Below are 23,101 nucleotides of genomic sequence, written 5' to 3'. Positions count from 1 at the left end.
GATCCCAACACAGCACTGGTCGGGATCCCTGTCCCCATATGGTGTCTTTTACAATACACATACTAAATATGTGGGGAAAGTTCAGCGATTCAGTGTGCATTTAGGACTTAAATATGTAGATAACATCTCAAAATATTCTCCATCACTGTTAATTCAATTCATTGTCCCACACAGAGAAGGAGTAGCAACAGCAGATATCAGGGATGTAGCAGCTGCCAGTCCAGTCCATCTTGGGCCCCTTCACCCCCTCCAACACACACATTGCACCAGTTTACCAGTCCAGCTATGGCTTTCACATTTTCTAAGAACTGCAATAAGAACAGGAGCCTCCTGACGATGAGTTATGCTGCCACACAGAGTCCACATGGACATCAGGATGCTGAACCCCTGAGACTGCAGAAAATAGGTAAATAGACAGACCAGCCAGATTCCAGATACTATTGGTCAGCCTCTATCAGTTACACAGTGCATTGTGGTGGAATGTGAATAGTTATGGAGGAATAAATCAAAGTTCTAGGGATGGAATCCATCATTGATGATAAGTCCACTCCAGGGTCCTGTTAAAAATGAGAAGGACAGAAATGAGCAGAACAGCAAGAAAACAGGAGTCGGCAAGAGCAGTGAAAATTAGTGTGGGGGCCACCTAACATGGAGGGGTTTGGCTGAATCCACATAAAAGCCTTGCTTCATCATGTCTACTTGTCAGATCCCGCACCTCCATTTTCTTCAGTTGTGTCACAGGCAGCTTTTGAAGTGAAGCAGATCTCAAACTGAGAATGGATGTCACTTCACCGTAGGCACACACATCCACACTCGGTCACAGCAGATTGTGATTAACACAATAGACACCTGAGCTGGATGTGAGAGGAACATGGAGAAACTGAACAGACGGGAGGCGAAAAGCAAAGTCCGCAAAAACATTGGGCAGAGAAGGAATGAAACTGAGGGTGAGGCAACAACACCAACCAGTCTAACACATACCCTTTTCTGTCTTGATTAGAAATTAACTAAACTCTTTGCATTATTGCAGATATGCAGGAGGGCCACAGCTTCTCCCCACCTTCATTTGTGCAGCCTTCCCTTCAGGGTAGACTTCAATGCCGACAGGACAAGGAGAAGAAGAAGAAATCAACAAGAGGATTGGAGAGTTTGACAGCAGAATCTTTGCAGTGCAGTTCTCTTCCTGATTCCAGACTGAGACGGAGTGACGCTATCAACAGTGATCAACAACAAGTATGTACTTCAAATCAAGAGGCCTTACACACCAGTCCAGAACGTGGGAAAAGTTTGAAAAGCAAATCCGACTGTAATAATAAGTCGATCCGTGCAGTTCAGAAGTCATACGCCTGTGCTGAATGTGGGAAACTATTTTCACAGAGGAGCAGTCTACACAGACATAAAAAAATCCATACTGGAGAAAAACCCCACTGCTGTGCAGAGTGTGGCAAACGATTCTTCAGTAACCGTGATCTCCAGCGGCACATCCGCATTCATACTGGAGAAAAGCCATACAGCTGTGCCGAATGCGGCAAAAGCTTTTCCCAAAACAGCGGTCTTCAGAGTCATACAAAAATTCACACTGGAGATAAACCTTACTGCTGTTCTGAATGTGGTAAAGGATTCTCAATTTTAGGTCATTTCCGTGACCACTTAAGAATTCACAGTGGAGAGAAGCCTTTTTGTTGTACTGAATGTGGCAAACGGTTCACACAAAAAAGCAGCCTACGGATTCATGTCAAAATTCACACTGGAGATAAACCTCACTGTTGTTCAGAATGTGGCAAAAGATTCTTTCATAGTAGTGAACTTCAGAGGCACACTCAAATTCACACAGGAGAGAAGCCTTTTTGCTGTTTGGAATGCGGCAAACGATTCTCCGACAGAAGCACTCTTCGCCAGCACAAACAAATCCACACAGGAGTGAAGCTTTACGTGTGTTCTGAATGTGGTAAAGGATTCACTATCAGTAACTACCTTAGGCAGCACTCGCGGATTCATACAGGAGAAAAGCCATATCACTGTTCTGAATGTGGCAAACAGTTCGCTAACCATGGATGTTTTTGGCAGCATAAGCGTCTTCACACTGGAGAGAAGCCGTTTTGCTGTTCTGAGTGTGGTAAACGATTTTCACACAGAAGAAGCCTTAACTACCATGTAAACATTCACACTAGAGCGAAAAGAATCCGAACTGAGCCAGCTGACAAAAAGAACAAATGAAACTGCGCCAGAGTGGGGTGGGTACACCACGAAGTGCACATATGAAATTGAGACTTGGATGAATAAGTGCCTCTTGAATAAGCCTTTCTTCAAATGCAAAGTATTTCTCATTAACTCTAGATTGGTTTAGGCAATCCAAGATTATTTGTGCACTCATGAAATTTAAAGTCGCCCTGACAACTGATCGTCGACAACACGTCTCAGAAACACACAAAGGAGAGTGCAGTTTCTTCAGATTGAATACCTGTGACTCAGAAATGTGACTCTAATGGGATCTTTGGTGTAATATGGGGCTGCTTTTTATTAAATTGTTGTAAAACAGAAGAACATGTATCAGAGACGGTAGTGGACTTTTAAGCAGCTGATTAGCAAGTAATAATTAACGTTTGCTATGTTAGCAACGCGCATCGACTAAGACCCCGTCTGTGCAGAGAGAGTGTTACCCCAATGGCTGAAGGGATTGTGGACAGACAGCTTTACTCACCATGAAAGGCATAGGCTCAGAATCCATGTACTTCAAAACAGGCCTCTGAAAAGAAGTTATACAAAGTACGAAAGATGTATTAACCAGTGACAGGCTGAAGGTAAAAAAAGTGATCAACTCGCGAACCTGAAATACAAGATGGTGGATGGTAAACTAAAAGTAATGTAGAGCTGGGTGCAAATGGAGCTAGGGATATACCAGCATGTAACAAATTAGGAGGGAGAAATAAGAATTAACCCCTTGTTGCTTAAATTTATTTACAATTATATAAAAAAAGATATTTTTATTTGTGTTTTTGCTGTCAAGCAGATGCTGAATTAAGAAGAAGTGTTTAGCTGCAGCCTGCAGTACCAATGACATACAGTTGTGCTTGAAAGATTGTGAACCCTTTAGAAGTTTCTACATTTCTGCATAAATATGACCTAAAACATCATCAGATTTTCACTCATTTCCTAAAAGTAGATGAAGAGAAACCAGTTAAACAAATGAGGCAAAAATATTATACTTGGTCATTTATTTATTGAGGAAAATGATCGAATATTACATATTTGTGAGTGGCAAAAGTATGTAAACCTTTGCTTTCAGTATCTGGTGTGACCCCCCAATAACTGCAACTAAACTTTTCCGGTAACTTCTGATCATTCCTGCACACCGGCTTGGAGGAATTTTCGCCCATTCCTCCGTACAGAACAGCTTCAACTCTGGGATGTTGGTGGGTTTCCTCACATGAACTGCTCTCTTCAGGTCCTTCCACAACATTTCGATTGGATTAAGGTCAGGACTTTGACTTGGCCATTCCAGAATATTCACTTTATTCTTCTTTAACCATTCTTTGGTAGAACGACTTGTGTGCTTAGGGTCGTTGTCTTGCTGCATGACCCACCTTCTCTTGAGATTCAGTTCATGGACAGATGTCCTGACATTTTCCTTTAGAATTCTCTGATATAATTCAGAATTCATTGTTCCATCAATGAAGGCAAGCCATCCTGGCCCAGATGCAGCAAAACAGGCCCAAACCATGATACTACCACCACCATGTTTCACAGATGGGATAAGGTTCTTATGCTGGAATGCAGTGTTTTCCTTTCTCCAAACATAACGCTTTTCATTTAAACCAAAAAGTTCTATTTTGGTCTCCTCCGTCCACAAAACATTCTTCTAATAGCCTTCTGGTTTGTCCACGTGATCTTTAGCAAACTGCAGACGAGCAGCAATGTTTTTTGGAGAGCAGTGGCTTTCTCCTTGCAACCCTGCCATGCACACCATTGTTGTTCAGTGTTCTCCTGATGGTGGACTCATGAACATGAACATTAGCCAATGTGAGAGAGGCCTTCAGTTGCTTAGAAGTTACCCTGGGGTCCTTTGTGACCTCGCCGACTATTACATGCCTTGCTCTTGGAGTGATCTTTGTTGGTCGACCACTCCTGGGGAGGGTAACAATGGTCTTGAATTTCCTCCATTTGTACACAATCTGTCTGACTGTGGATTGGTGGAGTCCAAACTCTTTAGAGATGGTTTGGTAACCTTTTCCAGCCTGATGAGCATCAACAACTCTTTTTGTGAGGTCCTCAGAAATCTCCTTTGTTCGTGTCATGATACACTTCCACAAACGTGTGTTGTGAAGAGCAGACTTTGATAGATCCTGTTCTTTAAATGACACAGGGTGCCCACTCACACCTGATTGGCATCCCATTGATTGAGAACACCTGACACCTCACCTTCAAACTAACTGATCATCCGAGAGGTTCACATACTTTTGCCACTCACAAATCTGTAATATTCAAACCTTTTCCTCAATAAATGACCAAGTATAATATTTTGTCTCATTTGTTTAACTGGTTTCTCTTTATCTACTTTTAGGACTTGAGTGAAAATCTGATGTTTTAGGTCATATTTATGCAGAAATCTAGAAAATTCTAAAAGGTTCACAAACTTTCAAGCACAACTGTAGATCAGGAAATGCCCACAGCATCGGTCGCAAAACGCCCTTTGAGTCAGATAACCCTCCTACAACCCTAATCTTAACCATCGTGTAATGGGGCCCTAATGCTAATCATAGTCTAACGTGATGGGTGTTACATGACGGACATTGGGGGCGTTTCTTGATGTTGGGGCTTTACATGGCTGACCTCATAGGTACTGCGGTCTGCAATTACACTTTGTCGAAACTAAGTAGAGATTGTTAATTTGAATATAGCACACAACCAAACAATAAGCTGGTGTATATTTTTTTCTTACCACAACGTACCTCAAATTTGGACACTTTCTCAAAATTAGTAGCCAAAATCCATGTGCATAGCCACGCCAACACTTTGCTTCCATCAGGCAGATGTAGTTTCCACTACGACTGCTAGATGGCGTGACCAGTGCTTCCAATACGATCCTTGGTACGTATCGAATACGCATCGACTGGCATTGGTGGGATACATATGCCACCTCGGCTGCATTCAGTCAGGAAGTGGTCTGAAGTGATTTCATGACAGTCGTCTACAAGGGGTTAACACACGTATACAAGGTGAGACACAAAAATAACCGGACTGCACTTGGGGCTTTCCTGGAGGTCGGCTGGACGTGAATCATAGAACTAACTATATCCCCTCCTACACGTCCCCTCAAACCGCCGACCGGCTTATGATATCCTGTGAATAACCCAGTCAGTATTTGCACAACAATCGCCACACGAGTTGCCGTGACAATGTCGGGTAAAAACAGTGAGACAAGACAATGCTCCCGCGCGCCATGCTTTTTTTTTTCCATAAAGCAGTTTTTTGACTGACATACACATTCCTGTCCTCGGCCATCCTCCCGATTCGTTCCCTGTGATTTGTACTTGTTCCCGAAAATCAAAAGTGACCTGAAGGGTCATTGGATGAAGTGAAAACAGAAACGGCAAGCTTCAAGCAAGAAGACTTCCAGCACTGTTTCGATCAATTGAAGATACGTATGGAGGTCGGGAGGGGTGGCCTATAGAAGGTGACAATGTTCAGAATGCTGGAATTCATCAATTTAAAATTTTCTTTTTACTAATCCAGTTATTTTTGTGTCTCACCTCATGTATGAGTATATAGAGATATACTGTTGCTATCTACAGTGGGTATGGAAAGTATTCAGACCCCCTTCAATTTTTCACTCTTTGTTATATTGCAGCCAGTTGCTAAAATCATTTAAATTAATTCCCCCCCCCATTAATGTACACACAGCACCCCATATTGACAGACAAAAAAAAAGAATTTTTGAAATTGTTGCAGATTTATTAAAAAAGACAAACTGAAATATCACCTGGTCCTAAGTATTCAGACCCTTTGCTCAGTATTTAGTAGAAGCCCCCTTTTGAGCTCATACAGCCAGGAGTCTTCTTGGGAAAGATGCAACAAGTTTTTCACACCTGGATTTGGGGATCCTCTGCCATTCCTCCTTGCAGATCCTCTCCAGTTCTGTCAGGTTGGATGGTAAACGTTGGTGGACAGCCATTTTTAGGTCTCTCCAGAGATGCTCCATTGGGTTTAAGTCAGGGCTCTGGCTGGGCCATTCAAGAACAGTCACAGAGTTGTTGTGAAGCCACTCCTTTGTTATTTTAGCTGTGTGCTTAGGGTCATTGTCTTGTTGGAAGGTCAACCTTCGGCCCAGTCTGAGGTCCTTAGCACTCTGGAGAAGGTTTTTGTCCAGGATATCCCTGTACTTGGCCGCATTCATCTTTCCCTCGATTGCAACCAGTCGTCCTGTCCCTGCAGCTGAAAAACACCCCCACAGCATGATGCTGCCACCGCCATGCTTCACTGTGGGGACTGTATTGGACAAGTGATGAGCAGTGCCTGGTTGTCTCCACACATACCACTTAGAATTAAGGCCAAAAAGTTCTATCTTGGTCTCATCACCATCTCAGAGTCCTTCAGGTGTCTTTTAGCAAACTCCATGTGGGCTGTCATGTGTCTTGCACTGAGGAGAGGCTTCCGACAGGCCACTCTGCCATAAAGCCCTGACTGGTGGAGGGCTGCAGTGATGGTTGACTTTCTACAACTTTCTCCCATCTCCTGACTGCATCTCTGGAGCTCAGCCAAAGTGATCTTTGGGTTCTTCTTTACCTCTCTCACCAAGGCTCTTCTCCCCCGGTAGCTCAGCTTGGCGGACAGCCAGCTCTAGGAAGGGTTCTGGTCGTCCCAAACGTCTTCCATTTAAGGATTATGGAGGCCACTGTGCTTTTGGGAACCTTAAGTGCAGCAGAAATGTTTTGTAACCTTGGCCAGATCTGTGCCTTGCCACAATTCTGTCTCTGAGCTCTTCAGGCAGTTCCTTTGACCTCCTGATTCTCATTTGCTCTGACGTGCATTGTGAGCTGTAAGGTCTTATATAGACAGACAGGTGTGTGGCTTTGCTAATCAAGTCCAGTCAGTAGAATCAAACACAGCTGGACTCAAATGAAGGTGATCTCAAGGATGATCAGAAGAAATGGAAAGCACCGAGTTAAATATATGAGTGTCACAGCAAAGGGTCTGAATACTTAGGACCAGGTGATATTTCAGTTTTTCTTTTTTAATAAATCTGCAACAATTTCAAATATTTTTTTTTTTGTCTGTCAATATGGGGTGCTGTGTGTACATTAATGAGGAAAAAAATAATTTAAATAATTTTAGCAAATGGCTGCAATATAACAAAGAGTGAAAAATTGAAGGGGGTCTGAATACTTTCCGTACCCACTATATATATATATATTTATATATATATATACACTCACCTAAAGGATTATTAGGAACACCTGTTCAATTTCTCATTCATGCAATTATCTAATCAACCAATCACATGGCAGTTGCTTCAATGCATTTAGCGGTGTGGTCCTGGTCAAGACAATCTCCTGAACTCCAAACTGAATGTCAGAATGGGAAAGAAAGGTGATTTAAGCAATTTGGAGCGTGGCATGGTTGTTGGTGCCAGGCGGGCCGGTCTGAGTATTTCACAATCTGCTCAGTTACTGGGATTTTCACGCACAACCATTTCTAGGGTTTACAAAGAATGGTGTGAAAAGGGAAAAACATCCAGTATGCGGCAGTCCTGTGGGTGAAAATGCCTTGTTGATGCTAGAGGTCAGAGGAGAATGAATGGGCCGACTGATTCAAGCTGATAGAAGAGCTACTTTGACTGAAATCACCACTCGTTACAACCGAGGTATGCAGCAAAGCATTTGTGAAGCCACAACACGCACAACCTTGAGGCGGATGGGCTACAACAGCAGAAGACCCCACCGGGTACCACTCATCTCCACTACAAATAGGAAAAAGAGGCTACAATTTGCACGAGCTCACCAAAATTGGACAGTTGAAGACTGGAAAAATGTCACCTGGTCTGATGAGTCTCGATTTCTGTTGAGACATTCAAATGGTAGTCAGAATTTGGCGTAAACAGAATGAGAACATGGATCCATCATGCCTTGTTACCACTGTGCAGGCTGGTGGTGGTGGTGTAATGGTGTGGGGGATGTTTTCTTGGCACACTTTAGGCCCCTTAGTGCCAATTGGGCATCGTTTAAATGCCATGGGCTACCTGAGCATTGTTTCTGACCATGTCCATCCCTTCATGACCACCATGTACCCATCCTCTGATGGCTACTTCCAGCAGGTTAATGCACCATGTCACAAAGCTCGAATCATTTCAAATTGGTTTCTTGAACATGACAATGAGTTCACTGTACTAAAATGGCCCCACAATCACCAGATCTCAATCCAATAGAGCATCTTTGGGATGTGGTGGAACGGGAGCTTCGTGCCCTGGATGTGCATCCCACAAATCTCCATCAACTGCAAGATGCTATCCTATCAATATGGGCCAACATTTGTAAAGAATGCTGTCAGCACCTTTTTGAATCAATGCCACGTAGAATGAAGGCAGTTCTGAAGGCGAAAGGGGGTCAAACACCGTATTAGTATGGTGGTCCTAATAATCCTTTAGGCGAGTGTATATACTAATAGTGTGTGTGTGTTTGATCTGTTTTGATGATGTGTCTCTTCATCTGTGTCACTAGCGAGACGTCATTATTGCTCGGCGGTGTTTGTTGCACTCTTTTCTCTTCTAGTCCGAAGTGACGTCCATGCAAGCGCCATCTAGTGACTGTGGTTGAGTATGAGCAGAGCAGACAGCTCCGTGCACACACAGGTCTTTCATTTCTATATCTCTACATTTTTTGTGTTTTCGATGGGTAGTTTAGTTTAGAATGTTTTACTATTTTTTTTTTATTTAACATGTACATTTTTTTAAACATTTAGCAACATTATATTTGCTACAGTGGAAACCGAACTAATTTCCCCCATAGGATTGTATGTAAATGCAATTAATCCATTCCGGACTGTACCAACTGTATGTAAATATATAATTTTTTAAAGATTTTTAAGCACAAAAATAGTTAATTATACCATAGAATGCACCATATAATAGTAAACACATTGAATAACACGGAGAAAACCTTGAACAGAGAAAACTAACATTGCAAGAGTTCACACAACAGATTAAAACTTAATGAGTTTTAAGCACAGGGGGAAAAAATTAAAATGTGAAAAATCCTCAATTTATACAAAATCTAACCTTGCATGCACGCACGTCTGATTGAGAACAAAGTACAGTACAGAGAGAGACTGAACCCTTGCAGAAATCATCGGCGGGTACGAACCAGAAAGGGAAACTGGCTTGTTCATCACCCGAGTGAGTGGTCGTGAACTTTTTGGTCGTAACCCGATATGTACGTGGTCCGAGAAGTTCGTGACCCAAGGTTTCACTGTAAATGAATAATAGAGAGATGATAGATTGAGTCATCCTCTGCACCTTTCTCGGAGTCTGTGTTTCTCATCAAAAATAAGTTTTATGAACTCTTAATCTTCAACACTCCGCTGAACGTCAGCTCCAGCCAGGGACGGAGCAGCCTAAGAGACGACACTGAGGTGCTTTTGATGTGACGGGTTCTGATCCTTTTATGTAGACCTGAAATGACCCTGGCTTGTCGATTTTTTTAAGCAAGACTTCTCGACTTACAGTGCACTTTGTGGAGTAGCCCCAGCACTCATCAAAAATGAACTTTCAGGATATCTTGTGTCTCCACCAATTGCCATCGCTCTGTCCAAACTGCAAGAAGAGGAGTCATGAGGTGCAACAGAAACGGCCAAAATCGGCGTGGAGGGGTTCACACGGAGAGAAGCGTCATTGGTGTTCTGAATGTGGGGAATCGATTCTTACAAAAAGGTAAACTTCAGAAGCACATGAGTTTTCATACTGGACTGAAACGGAGTTCAGAACAACTCAATGGGTTTTCTACGTAGTTCGCCCATTACTTTTCAGTATTCTGCTCTACCTCATTTTCCTGACAGTGTAGACAAACCTGTGTTATTAGTTGTCCATACTTTGTAATTAGTAAAAGTTTGTATTTGCATTTTGCCTGTGATCTTGGCACAGTGCTCTGCGCTTGTACCCACTTAGGAGTGTTAGATAAAAATAAATAAACTGAATTGAACTGAAAGCCATATGCTTGTCTCTGATGGATTTGAGATTCTCACACAGCAGTGGCATTCGTCACCGTAAAAGAATTCATATTGGTGGTCTGTTCAAAGTGTGCAAAGCATTTCTCAAGCCTCAGCTCTCTTAATAGACACAAGAGAATTCACTCTGTTCAGCTCTATATTTTAACAAAATAATATGCTAACCCCAAAATGAAAAAATTCCATGTTATGAGCGATTAAAATATTAAAATCCGAAGAGCATTAAAACCTCTATTTTAAAATTGGCCAATTTCTTACCAAAGCTAGTTTATCAGGTCATGAACATCTCCAGAAAATGCAACCTTTGGGTTTGTGAGTCCTTGCTGAGCTCTCATTACTTACAGGTGGCATCACCAACTAGCTGTCCCCCCCGCTTGGCCTGTTTCACCACTATGGGGGCGGCACAAGTTTTAAAATCAATAAACTGGAAGAACCCAAACTCTCCTCTTTTAAGTCAGTGGGAAACCGACGTGTTATATTATTTGAAATTGGAAAAAATCAAATACTCAGTTAGAGGATCCGTACAGACTTTTTTCAAAACCTGGAAGGATCTAATCAGTAATATTTTAAAATAAGTTCATGAAGCACAGAGAATTTATTAATTTAAGTATGTTTACAAGCCTTAAAATTTAATGCGGCTTGGCTTGCGCTCTCTCTCAGGGGTGGGGATCGATCTGTTCTTAGCTTAATTTTTCTTTTTGTAAAAACTGCTTTGTATGGATTGTAATAAAAATATAAAAAAATCAATAAACATCGCCAGCTAAGCGGAGGCAAGGTACACTCGAAAACATGGCCAGAGGCAGACTGATTCGAATGAAGCCAGGCGTGTGAGTGAGGAGGGACCTGCCAGGCTCCCCACACCGGACGTCCCGCTTCCCACTCCCCTCGGCCTGCAGCCTCTCTCTCGGATTAGCACAAATAAATCACTCCAGCAAGAAAACTATGATAGTTAGCACGATGAGAGAAGTCGCAAAATCAACCGGAATATTTGAGCAAATTATAGGAAGAAAAACACCCGATCTAAATTCGTTAAGTAGTTCTCTCGTGAAAAGCAGACAGACATGTTGGATTTTATATACAGTTAGGTCCATAAATATTTGGACAGAGACAACTCTTTTCTCATTTTGGTTCTGTACATTATCACAATGAATTTGAAATGAAACAACTCCGATGAACTCGGTTGAAGTGCCGAATTTCAGCTTTAATTCAGTGGGTTGAACAAAACGATTGCATAAAAATGTGAGGCAACTAAAGCATTTAACACAATCCCTTCATTCCAGGGGCTCAGAAGTAATTGGCCAATTGACTCAAAGGCTATTTCATGGGCAGGTGTGTTCAAGTCCGTCGTTACGTCTTATCAATTAACAGATTGGAGTTGATTTGAGGTGTGCTGCTTGCATGTGTGAACAGACAACATGCGGTCAAAGGAGCTCTCCATGCAGCTGAAACAATCCGTCCTTAAGCTGCGAAAACAGAAAAAACCCATCCGAGAAATTGCTACAATATTACGAGTGGCAAAATCTCCAGTTTGGTACATCATGATAAAGAAAGCAAGCACTGGTGAAGTCAGCAACGCAACAAGACCTGGACGTCCACGGAAGACAACAGTGGTGGATGATCGCAGAATCATTTCCATGGTGAAGAGAAACCCCTTCACAACAGCCAGCCAAGTGAACAACACTCTCCAGGGCTTGGTCGGCGTATTGATGATATCCAAGTCTACCATAAAGAGAAGACTGCATGACAGTAAATACAGAGGGTGCACTGCAAGGTGAAAGACACTCATAAGCCTCAAGAATAGAAAGGCTAGATTGGACTTTGCTAAAGAACATCTAAAAAAGCCAACACAGTTCTGGAAAAACATTCTTTGGACAGATGAAACCAAGATCAACCTCTACCAGAATGATGAAGGCAAGAAAAAAGTATGGAGAAGGCGTGGAACAGCTCATTATCCAAAGCATAGCACATCATCTGTAAAACACAGTGGAGTCAGGCAGTGTGATGGCTGCCAGTGGCACTGGGACACTCGTGTTTATTGATGAGGTGACACAGGACAGAAGCAGCCGAATGAATTCTGAGGTGTTCAGAGACAGACTGTCTGCTCAAATCCAGCTAAATGATTGGGTGGCGTTTCATGATACAGATGGACAATGACCCAAAACATACAGCCAAAGCAACCCAGGAGTTTATTAAAGCAAAGAAGTGGAAAATTCTTGAATGGCCAAGTCAGTCACCTGATCTTAACCCAACTGAGCGTGCATTTCACTTGTTGAAGACTAAACTTCAGACAGAAAGGCCCACAAACAAACAGCAACTGAAAGTAAAGGCCTGGCAGAGCATTAAAAAGGAGGAAACCAGCATCTGGTGATGTCCAGAGTTCAAGACTTCAGGCTGGCATTGCCAGCAAAGGGTTTTCAACCAAGTATTAGAAATGAACATTTGATTTCCAGTTATTTAATTTGTCCAATTACTTTTGAGCCCCTGAAATGAAGGGATTGTGTTCAAAAAATGCTTTAGTTGCCTCATATTTTTATGCAATCATTTTGTTCAACCCACTGAATTAAATCTGAAAGTCTGCACTTCAACTGCATCTGAGTTGTTTCATTTAAAATTCATTGTGGTAATAAATATATATATATATATATATATATATATATATATATATATATATATATATATATATATATATATATATATATACTCAACAAAAAAGAAACGTCCTCCGCCTTTCAACTGTTTTACTTTCAGTAAACTTAATGTGTAAATATTTGTATGAACACTAAAACAGTCAACACCACAAGACATAAACTAAAAATGTTTCACAATGTGTCCCTGAATGAAGGGAGGCTCAAAATCAAAAGTACCAGTCAGTATCTGGTGTGGCCACCAGCTGCTTGAAGTACTGCAGTGCATCTCCTCCTCATGGACTGGACCAGATTTGTCAGTTCTTGCTGTGAGATGTTACCCCACTCTTCCACCAAGGCACCTGCAAGTTTCTGGACATTTCTGGGGGGAATGGCCCTAGCCATTGATCCAAATCGATCCCGCTCCAGGGTACAGGCCTCGGTGTAACGCTCATTCCTTCGACGATAAACACGAATCCGTCCATCACCCCTGATGAGACAAAAGCGTGACTCATCAGTGAAGAGCACTTTTTACCACTCCTGTCTGGTCCAGCGAAGGTGGGTTTGTGCCCATAGGCGGCGTTGTTGCTGGTGATGTCTGGTAAGGACCTGCCTTACAACAGGCCTACAAGCCCTCAGTCCAGCCTCTCTCAGCCTATTGCGGACAGTCTGAGCACTGATGGAGGGATTGTGTGTTCCTGGTGTGACTCGGGCAGTTGTTGTGGCCATCCTGTACCTGTCACGTAGGTGTGATATTCGGATGTACCGATCCTGTGCAGGTGTTGTTACACGTGGTCTTCCACTGCAAGGATGATCAGCTGTCCTTCCTGTCTCCCTGTAGCGCTGTCTCAGGCGTCTCACAGTGTGGACATGGCAATTTATTGCCCTAGCCACATCAGCAGTCCTCATGCCTCCCTGCAGCATGCCTAATGCACGTTCACGCAGATGAGCAGCGACCCTGGGCATCTTTCACAGTCGGTAGAGAAGTCTCTTTAGTGTCCTGCGTTTTTAGAACTGTGACCTTAAATGCCTACTTTCTGTAAGCTGTTAAGGTCTTAACGACCATTCCACAGGTGCATGTTAATTGATTGATTATGGTTAATTGAACATGCATGGAAAACATTGTTTAAACCCTTTACAATGAAGATCTGTAAAGTTATTTGGATTTTTAAAACATTATTGTTGAAATACACAGTCCTGAAAAAGGGACGTTTCTTTTTTTGCTGAGTATATAATAGAGAGAGAGAGACAGACAGACAGACAGACAGAGGTGGGCCCTTCTCATGGCAGCCATATTGACATGAAATAGTAGGGCAAGCACAGGTGTAAGTAATGACATTAATGAAGGTTCCAGTTATGCTACACTGAAACTGAACAGAAGCTTCATCTACGTCATTAGTGACACCTGTGCCTGCAATACTGTTTCATTTCAAAATGGCTGCCGTGAGAAGGGCCCATTCTACTGTGGCTAATAAACCCAGCATTCGTCAGAGAGGAGTCAGGTCATTTCTTTACTAAAGCTATCGTGTCATGAACATCTCCAGCAAATGTGGCCTTTGGTTTGTGAGTCATTGTTGAGATGTCATTACTTACAAGTGGCATCACCTGGTTTCATATCACTAATGGGCCTTTCTCATGGCCGCCATATTGACATGAAGTAGTACGGCAAGCACAGGTATAAGTAATGACGTTAATAAAGGTCCCGATTATGTCACACTGAAATTGAGCAGAAGTTTCATCAATGTCATTAGTGACACCTGTGCTTGCCATAATATTTGACTGCTGTGAAAAGAGTCCATTCCACTGTGGCTAATACATGCCAATGCTCTGCCCAGCATTCATCAGAGGAGAGTAAGGTCAACATTTGGTCAATTTTAACCAAAGCTAGCTTATCATGTCATGAACATCTCCAGAAAGTGTGGCCTCTGGTTTTGGAGTCTTTGCTGAGCTCTCATTACTTACAGGTGGCATCACCTTGTTTCATATCACTAATGGGCCTTTCTCATGGCAGCCATATTGACATGAAATAGTAGGGCAAGCACAGGTGTAAGTAATGACGTTAATGAAGGTCCCAGTTATGCTACACTGAAACTGAACAGAAACGTCATCAATGCCATCAGTGACGCCTGTGCCTGCCATACTGTTTCATGTCAAAATGGCTGCCGTGAGAAGGGCCCATTCCACTGTAGCTAACAAATGTCAAAGCTCCGCCTGGCTTTTATCAGAGGGGAGTGAGGTCAAAATTGGTCAATCCCTACTAAAGCTAGCTTATCATATCATGAACATCTCCCGAAAGTGTGGCCTTTGGTTTGTGAGTCGTTGCTGAGCTCTCATTCCTTATCTGACGTGTGCATCAAACCCGCAATTCCTGACAGTGCTGTTGAAGAGCATTTAGTGATCGGGGAGTGGTACTGAAGGGTTATTGGGGTTCATGAAAAATAGCACTAAAGCCAGAACTAGCAGAGAGAATATCATTTTAATTGAAATAATAATAACAGTTAAAAATTAATAAAAAAAGACAATAATGCCAAAGCGAGTTAAACGAAATAGAATTACTGGTAAAAGCAGAAGAGTTTTTTTTCTCTTCATTTCACACCTTTGACTTCTTGAGACACTCTGGCCTACTAGAAAGGGGCCTTGAATGAAGTCAGTCATAGCTGAGATCAGACACTCTTTCATTGAATGTTTTCAGAAAATAGAGAGAGATCAGGCCTTTCTTTATAAACCTGAAACACTAACACAAAAGCTAAACTTAAACTAGGTGGGCTCTTAGACCACCAGAGTAAGGAAAGACATTCAGCTTTGGTGGAATCCTGAATATAAATTACGCACAAGCGGCACTGTCTGAATGGTCACACTCTCACTGTGTACCCCATCAGATGCAGCAATTGTGCCTCTGCTTGAAATTGTGAATGTCTGTCCTGCTGCCATCACATGTTCAACAACTGAAAGCACATCCTGATGATCCGTGACGAGTGTATCAGGATGGCATGGGATGAGTAGGATGGAGATGGTCCGTGATGATGTGAAGAGTTTAGTCTCAACTCTCCAGGGCTGCTCAGAGTTTCTTCAACATATCCGAGCCATGATGTTGAGAGACCAGCCATTGGTGTCAGGATCAGGAGGGTCCGCTAAGTCACCACTGGACAAGTCAGACTGACAGATGTGTTTGTTCTCAGGTGTGAGTTCTGATCGTCTCACACAACCGTTTCTGCAGATGTGCTGACCTGACTTGAGACTTGGATGATCACGTATTGCTACCTCAGGCACATCTCTTCAAGCGCAGCTTATCTTCTTGAGATGACATCTGAAAGGGTCACCACATGATTTCTGAAGGAGTCTAAACAACTTCTCCAAAGAAGACATTGTGAAAATGTATGCTGCTGCAGCAAAGACAATGCTTTTATCACCAGTGGGTAACTGACCGGTTTGCACTCCTCACTCCCCTCTGATGAATGCTGGGCGGAGCTTTGGAGTTTATTCGCCACAGTGGAATTGGCCCTTCTCATGGCAGCTATTTTGACATGTAATAGTATGGCAGGAGCAGGCGTCACTAATGTCACTGATGAAGCTTCTGCTCAATTAGAGTGTAGCATAACTGGTACCTTCATTAACGTCATTACACATGTGCTTGCTGTACTACTTCATGTCAATATGGCTGCCATGAGAAAGGCCCATTAGTGATATGAAATCAGGTGATGCCACCTGTAAGTAATGAGAGCTCAGCAAGAACTCCAAAACTAGAGGCCACACTTTCTGGAGATGTTAATGACATTATAAGCTAGTTTTGCTAAACAAATTTGACCAATTTTGACCTCACTCCCCCCTGAATAATGCAGGGCAGAGCGTTGGCATGTATTAGCCACAGTGGAATGGACCCTTTTCATAGCAGTCAAATATTATGGCAGCCACAGGTGTCACTAATGGTGTAGATGAAGGTTCTGCTCAATTTCAGTGTGACATAATCGGGACCTTCATTAACGTCATTACTTATACCTGTGCTTGCCGTACTACTTCATGTCAATATGGCGGCCACGAGAAAGGCCCATTAGTGATATGAAACCAGGTGATGCCACCTATAAGTAATGACATCTCAACAATGACTCACAAACCAAAGGCCACATTTGCTGGAGTTGTTCATGACATTATAGGATAGTTTTAGTAAAGAAATGACCTGACTCCTCTCTGATGAATGCTGGGTTTATTAGTCACAGTGGAATGGGCCCTTCTCATGGCAGCCATTTTGAAATGAAACAATATGGCAGGCACAGGTGTCACTAGTGGTGTAGATGAAGATTCTGTTCAGTTTAAGTGTAGCGTAACTGGCACCATACTTACATCTGTGCTTGCCATATTATTTCATGTTAATATGGTTGCCATGAGAAAGGCCAATTAGTGATATGAAACCAGGTGATGCCACCTGTAAATAATGAGAGCTCAGCAACGACTCGAAAACCAAAGACCACACTTTCTGGAGATGTTCATGACATGATAAGCTAGCTTTCATTTTAAAATAGACCAATTTTAAAATAGTTATTTTTGCAATTCAATTTTTAACATTGGGCAGCACGGTGGTGCAGTGGGTAGCGCTGCTGCCTCGCAGTTAGGAGACCCAGGTTCTCTTCCTGTGTGGTCCTTCCTGCGTGGAGTTTGCATGTTCTCCCCATGTCCTGTGTGGGTTTCTTCCGGGTACTCCAGTTTCCTCCCACAATCCAAAGACATGCAGGTTAGGTGAACTGGCGATTTTAAATTGCCCTGCTGTGGGCTGGCACCCTGCCCAGGGTTTGTTTCCCGTCTTGCGCCCTTTGTTGGCTGGGATTGGCTCCAGCAGAGCCCCATAACCCTGTAGTTAGGATATAGTGGGTTGGATAATGGATGGATGGATTTTTAATATTATAATTACTCATAACATGGTCATTTTTCATTTTGGGGATAGCATAGTATTTACACAAAATACAGAGCTGGTAAAGAGCTTGAAAACAATATGGGAACCATTTCTGTGAAACTTATATTTAGGGAGATATAGGCAACCAGTCAAAGTCATAAACCCCTCTCAATAAGTTTAAACTTTTTAGTGTGGATGAAACCCCCGAGGAAGTCAGGACTACAGTAGAGTCTCGCTTATCCGACATAAACGGGCTGGCAGATCATCGGATAAGCGAAAATGTCGGATAATGGGAGGTGTTAAGAAAAACTCTATTAAACGTCAAACTATGTTAGAATTTTACACATTACGAACTTAATACAGTGGCTCGGTTCACGAACGTCTCTGAACACATACAAATCGAGTTATGACCGAAAAGTTTGCCAAACATTTGCCTCTGTTCAGGACCACACACTTGGTACAGGAACAAGCCAGTTTCCCTTTCAGTTTGTGTGCGCACGTGATCAGTCTCTCTCTGTGCATTCCCTGTGCAGCAAGAGAGAGAGCGTGAGAGACAGACACACGCAGACACATGCACGTGCGAGAGAGAGAGAGACAGACAGACAGACAGACACACACGAGAGAAAGAGAGACACACGCGCACACACACACGCGGGAGAGAGACACCACACACGCCAGAGAGGGCTGGCCACATAATCTACTGTAATCATGTTTTACAACAAAACAATGGAAACATTTAACTGAAAAAATGAACTTAGCAACAAAAAATAGACTATGCTCACGCTCGCAACTTGCAGTTCTTGTTGCCGATTGATGCGTTTTTTTTTTTGCGGTGGAACGTCGGATAATACAGAAAGTTGGATAAGCAAAGATTGATTAACTCTTTTAGGGCGGATGTCGACAGGAGGGGTTGAGGGCGATAATCAGCTGTTAATGGCGACAAATCTCACTGTCACGTCACAGGCATTCCCTCTGTGCTTGGAGGAATGCTAGACTCGTTGACTCGGCAACTAATCCTAGCGTGTGCGTGAGTTGCGAAATGTAAACAATGGCAAGATGGCATCGACATGTGACAAGGGAGTGAAGCGAGTGCAGAAAAGAAAACACTCGGCAGACAATGTTTTGCGCATTATTGCGGAGTCGGACTCTGATTTTTCAGAATTGGATTTTATTGACAGTGATCAGGAGATCGAGCAAGAGAGTGAGCTGATCAAACACCAGCCGATGCCGCGCCAGTGGATCTGCTGCCAGCTGGGTGCCTTCGTGCAGCTGATGAATCTACGGCAAGGTTCGCGTGGGATAAATACACAGACATTGATCCGTTGAGAGCCGATCTGGCTGCTGGACTTCACAAGACGGCATGGCTTGCTGTTGGACACGACAGATCACCAGCTGCTGTACTTCAGGCTGCTCTCTCCTGATGCTGCTTTTCAGCTACCGTCAGACGAGACAAACGGGTAGGCAGAGAAATGTTTTGAATCGCGTGCTGCGTTTGCATCGCATTCTCGTTTTTCAAAGTGTACAACAACAACAACAACATTTATTTATATAGCACATTTTCATACAAACAGTTATTCAAAGTGCTTTACATAATAAAGAATAGAAAAATATAAGACACAATAAGAAAACAAAATAAATCAACATTAATTAACATTGAATAAGAGTAAGGTTCAATGGCCAGGGGGGACAGAAAAAACAAAAAAACTCCAGACGGCTGGAGAAAAAATAAAATCTGTAGGGATTCCAGACCATGAGACCGCCCAGTCCCCTCTGGCCATTCTACCTAACATAAATGAAACAGTCGTCTTTGGATTTAGGGTTCTCACGGAAGGGCTTGATGAAGATGATGGTCACGTAGACTTCTGCCTTTTAATCCGTCCATCATTGTTGGAGCATCATGAAGCTTTGAGTAGGTGGTGGTGGCGCAGGCCACCACCACAAAGAGACCGGAAAAAGAAACAGAAGAGAGAGTAGGGGTCAGTACCGATTTTAGAGCCACCATGAATAGTTGTTATGATGAATTGAAGATACAGAGTATCAGGATTAAGTTAAATTAAGTTAAATTGAAGTTACAAAAAGGCCATGTTCAAGTAATATGTTTTCAGCAGTGTTTTAAACTGCTCTACTGTATCAGCCTGGCGAATTCCTATTGGCAGGCTATTCCAGATTTTAGGTGCATAGCAGCAGAAGGCCGCCTCACCACTTTTTTTAAGTTTAAAGTCTAAACCCACAACAAAAGATGAGATGAAGCGTGCTGTGGTATTACAAATAGAGATGGCACAGAACTGGTGATATCACTTCAGGGAGCACTGGTCCAAACATGCTTTGTCCCCTGGTGGCTTTGGACAGGTTATTCAGCATGGTGATAGGTACGTGCTGCTGCAAAATTTGATTCACTTCTGTAATAAACAGAAGCAAATCCCGTGGGGTGAGCCAGGCTATAATGCCATGCATAAAGTTCAGAAAGTTTCAGAAGATGAAAAGAGGTGACAATGCGGTTTTCATGCGGGAAGAAAACTTGGTGGCAGTGGAATAGCACGATGGCAAAAGGGTGACTTGTCTCTCTACAGTACACACTAACAATATATGTGAGAAAGTGCAGCAACAGACAATTGAAAAGTAGGCACCAAAGCAACACGTATTGTAAGCAGTGCAATGTGGCAATGACTGAAATTGGCTGCTTTGAGCGACATCAGACTGCGCAGGACTTTGCTGTATAAAATGTATGTGATATGTATGTGAAATCACAGAGTATGCAGGCTCATACAACATGCAAGACAGTAACATTTGTCAAAAGTAAATATTTGTTGTTGATTTGATATGTTAAACAATTGCTTTGTGTTCTTTTTTTTTAAATGTTAGTTTTTGGAAAAATATTCAGCCCTGGGAGATAAACAAAAAATAAAATGAGCCCTAAAAGAGTTAATCGAGACTCTACTGTATTTCAATCAATCAGCTTTTATTCAGTCACAGACGAGTACATGGATTCATACGTTGCAAGGCAGAAGAGTGCAGATTCCCCTTTTCAGTCGGCTTTATATTTTTTCCTTCCCCTACCTCCCAATTACTTAACAAAAAGCATAATAGCGTTAACCTAATCATTTTATATTACACAAATGTGCCACCTGTTTCTGTTTTGTGTACGTGTCACAGGGGGCGCCTAAAGAAAGAAAGGTCATCTTTCCAGTGTTTAACAGACGTGTTCCTAAATAGGAAGTTGACCTCGCAAATGACAGACACCTGCCGTTAGAGCAAAACAGCTTTGTCAGCTTTTAACCCTTTGTAGCTTGCAAACAATTTTTATTTCTCATCTGCTTAAATCTCCCTTAATTTTGATCCAGGATGCATGCAACATCAGTTCTGAGGGTTACTCACATGACCAAGTCAGCAGGTCGAAAGTTCCGTCAAAAATCTGTGACGATGACATCCTAAAGTGGGATGCTCTGACATGGAATTACCCTAAGATTAATGTAATGTAATAATTTTAAACCTAATTAATTAAAATGTAATAAATTAATAATTAATTTTATTTTTAACAGTTAATTATATTTTTTTCAAGAGTAAGGGTGATGTGCAGAGCTGCAGTAACTACAGAGGGATAAAACTGATGAGCCACAGCATGAAGTTATGGGAAAGAATAGTAGAAGCTCAGTTAAGAAGTGAGGTGATGATTAGTGAGCAGCAGGATGGTTTCATGCCAAGAAAGAGCACCACAGATGTGATGTTTGCTCTGAGGGTGTTGATGGAGAAGTAGAGAGAAGGCCAGAAGGAGTTGCATTGCATCTTTGTGGACCTGGAGAAAGTATATGACAGGGTGACTGAGAGGAGCTGTGGTGTTGAATGAGGAAGTCGGGAGTGGCAGAGAAGTATGTAAGAGTTGTACAGTATATGTACAATGGAGTTGTGACTGTGGTGAGGTCTGCGGTAGGAGTGACGGAGGTGGGATTACATCAGGGATCGGCTCTGAGCCCTTTCTTATTAGCAATGGTGATGGACAGGCTGACAGACGAGATTAGACAGGAGTCTCCATGGTCTGTGATGTTTGTTGATGACATTGTGATCTGTAGCGATAGTAGGGAGCAGGTTGAGGAGACCCTGGAGAGGTGGAGATATGAGAGGAGAGGAATGAAGGTCAGTAGGACCACCAAGACAGAATACATGTGTGTGAATGAGAGGAAGGTCAGTGGAATGGTGAGGATGCAGGGAGTTGGATAAGTTTAAATACTTGGGATCAACAGTATAGAGTAATGGGGATTATGGAAGTGAGGTGAAGAAGAGAGTGCAGGCAGGGTGGAATTGTTGGAGAAGAGTGTCAGGAGTGATTTGTGACAGACGGGTATCAACAAGAGTGAAAGGGAAGGTCTACAGGACGGTAGTGAGACCAGCTGTGTTATATGGGCTGGAGACGGTGGCACAGGAGACCGAGCTGGAGGTGGCAGAGCTAAAGATGTTACGATTTGCATTGGGTGCGATGAGGATGGACAGGATTAGAAATGAGGAGATTAGAGAGTCGGCTCAGGTTGGACGGTTGGGAGACAAAGTCAGAGAGGTGAGATTGCGCTGGTTTGGACATGTGCAGAGAAGGATGCTAAGGATGGAGCTGGCAGGTAAGAGGATAAGAGGAAGGCCTAATAGAAGGTTTATGGAGACATGAAGGTTGTGGGTGTGACAATGCAAGATGCAGAGGGCCGGAAGATATGAAAAAAGATGATCCGCCATGGCGATCCCTGATGAGGGCAGCCAAAAGATAAAGAAGAAGGAGACATAATACAGAGGAGAAGGCACAACCAGAAGCCATGAGAACGGAACAAAGAGCTCATAAGTACACTTGAATCTCATGTGGCTCCCTCAGTCAGCCAGAGAAACATAACATACAAGGGACAAACTAGGTGTTTGTGTGTTAAGGAGACACCTGAACATACTTCTGCATGGCCTGAATGTCTCTAGAAGCCATTCTGTTTGCTGTTGGGGAAAAAATCCCTCATACAAACAGCTCGCTGGCCATCGATTTCTGAGGTTATCCCCGTATTTCCTTTACTTGAGCAGAGAATCTCCTGGATGATAAGGGTCTCCATGGATTGCCACTGATTTGTGCCTATAGAGGTGGGTTCACAAGGTCTCAATGGAGGGAGACTGCAGACCAGTAACCCCCCACAGTTTTTATCACCCTGTGTAAAGTCTTCCTTTCATCTTGGGTGGAAGTTCCAAACAACACAAGGATGCCACTTGCCAGGATGCTCCCTGTGAGACCTTTATGGACCTGGATGAGGGGCTGCTGTGTCAAACCAGTTATCGTTCAGCAGTCTTACAAAATAAATGTACTACTGAGCCGTTTTAACAATGGCCATGGTGCTTGTGAACCAACTGAGTTTGATGA

At 42.8% G+C, this 23,101-nt stretch overlaps 1 protein-coding gene across 1 annotated transcript in view; it reads left to right on the top strand.

The window, feature by feature from the left end:
- LOC120528907 (zinc finger protein 721-like) overlaps positions 1-23,101 on the top strand; it is a 106,821-nt gene that overhangs the window by 13,532 nt on the left and 70,188 nt on the right. The window contains exon 3 of the mRNA XM_039752981.1: positions 1,031-2,214. Coding sequence (XP_039608915.1) covers positions 1,031-2,214 — 1,184 coding nt within the window. The remainder of the gene's footprint in view (positions 1-1,030; positions 2,215-23,101) is intronic.

This window comes from Polypterus senegalus, chromosome 4 (assembly GCF_016835505.1).
Source record: "Polypterus senegalus isolate Bchr_013 chromosome 4, ASM1683550v1, whole genome shotgun sequence".
In the NCBI taxonomy this organism is placed as follows: Eukaryota; Metazoa; Chordata; class Cladistia; order Polypteriformes; family Polypteridae; genus Polypterus; species Polypterus senegalus.
This window is presented reverse-complemented; position numbering and strand designations above follow the sequence as displayed.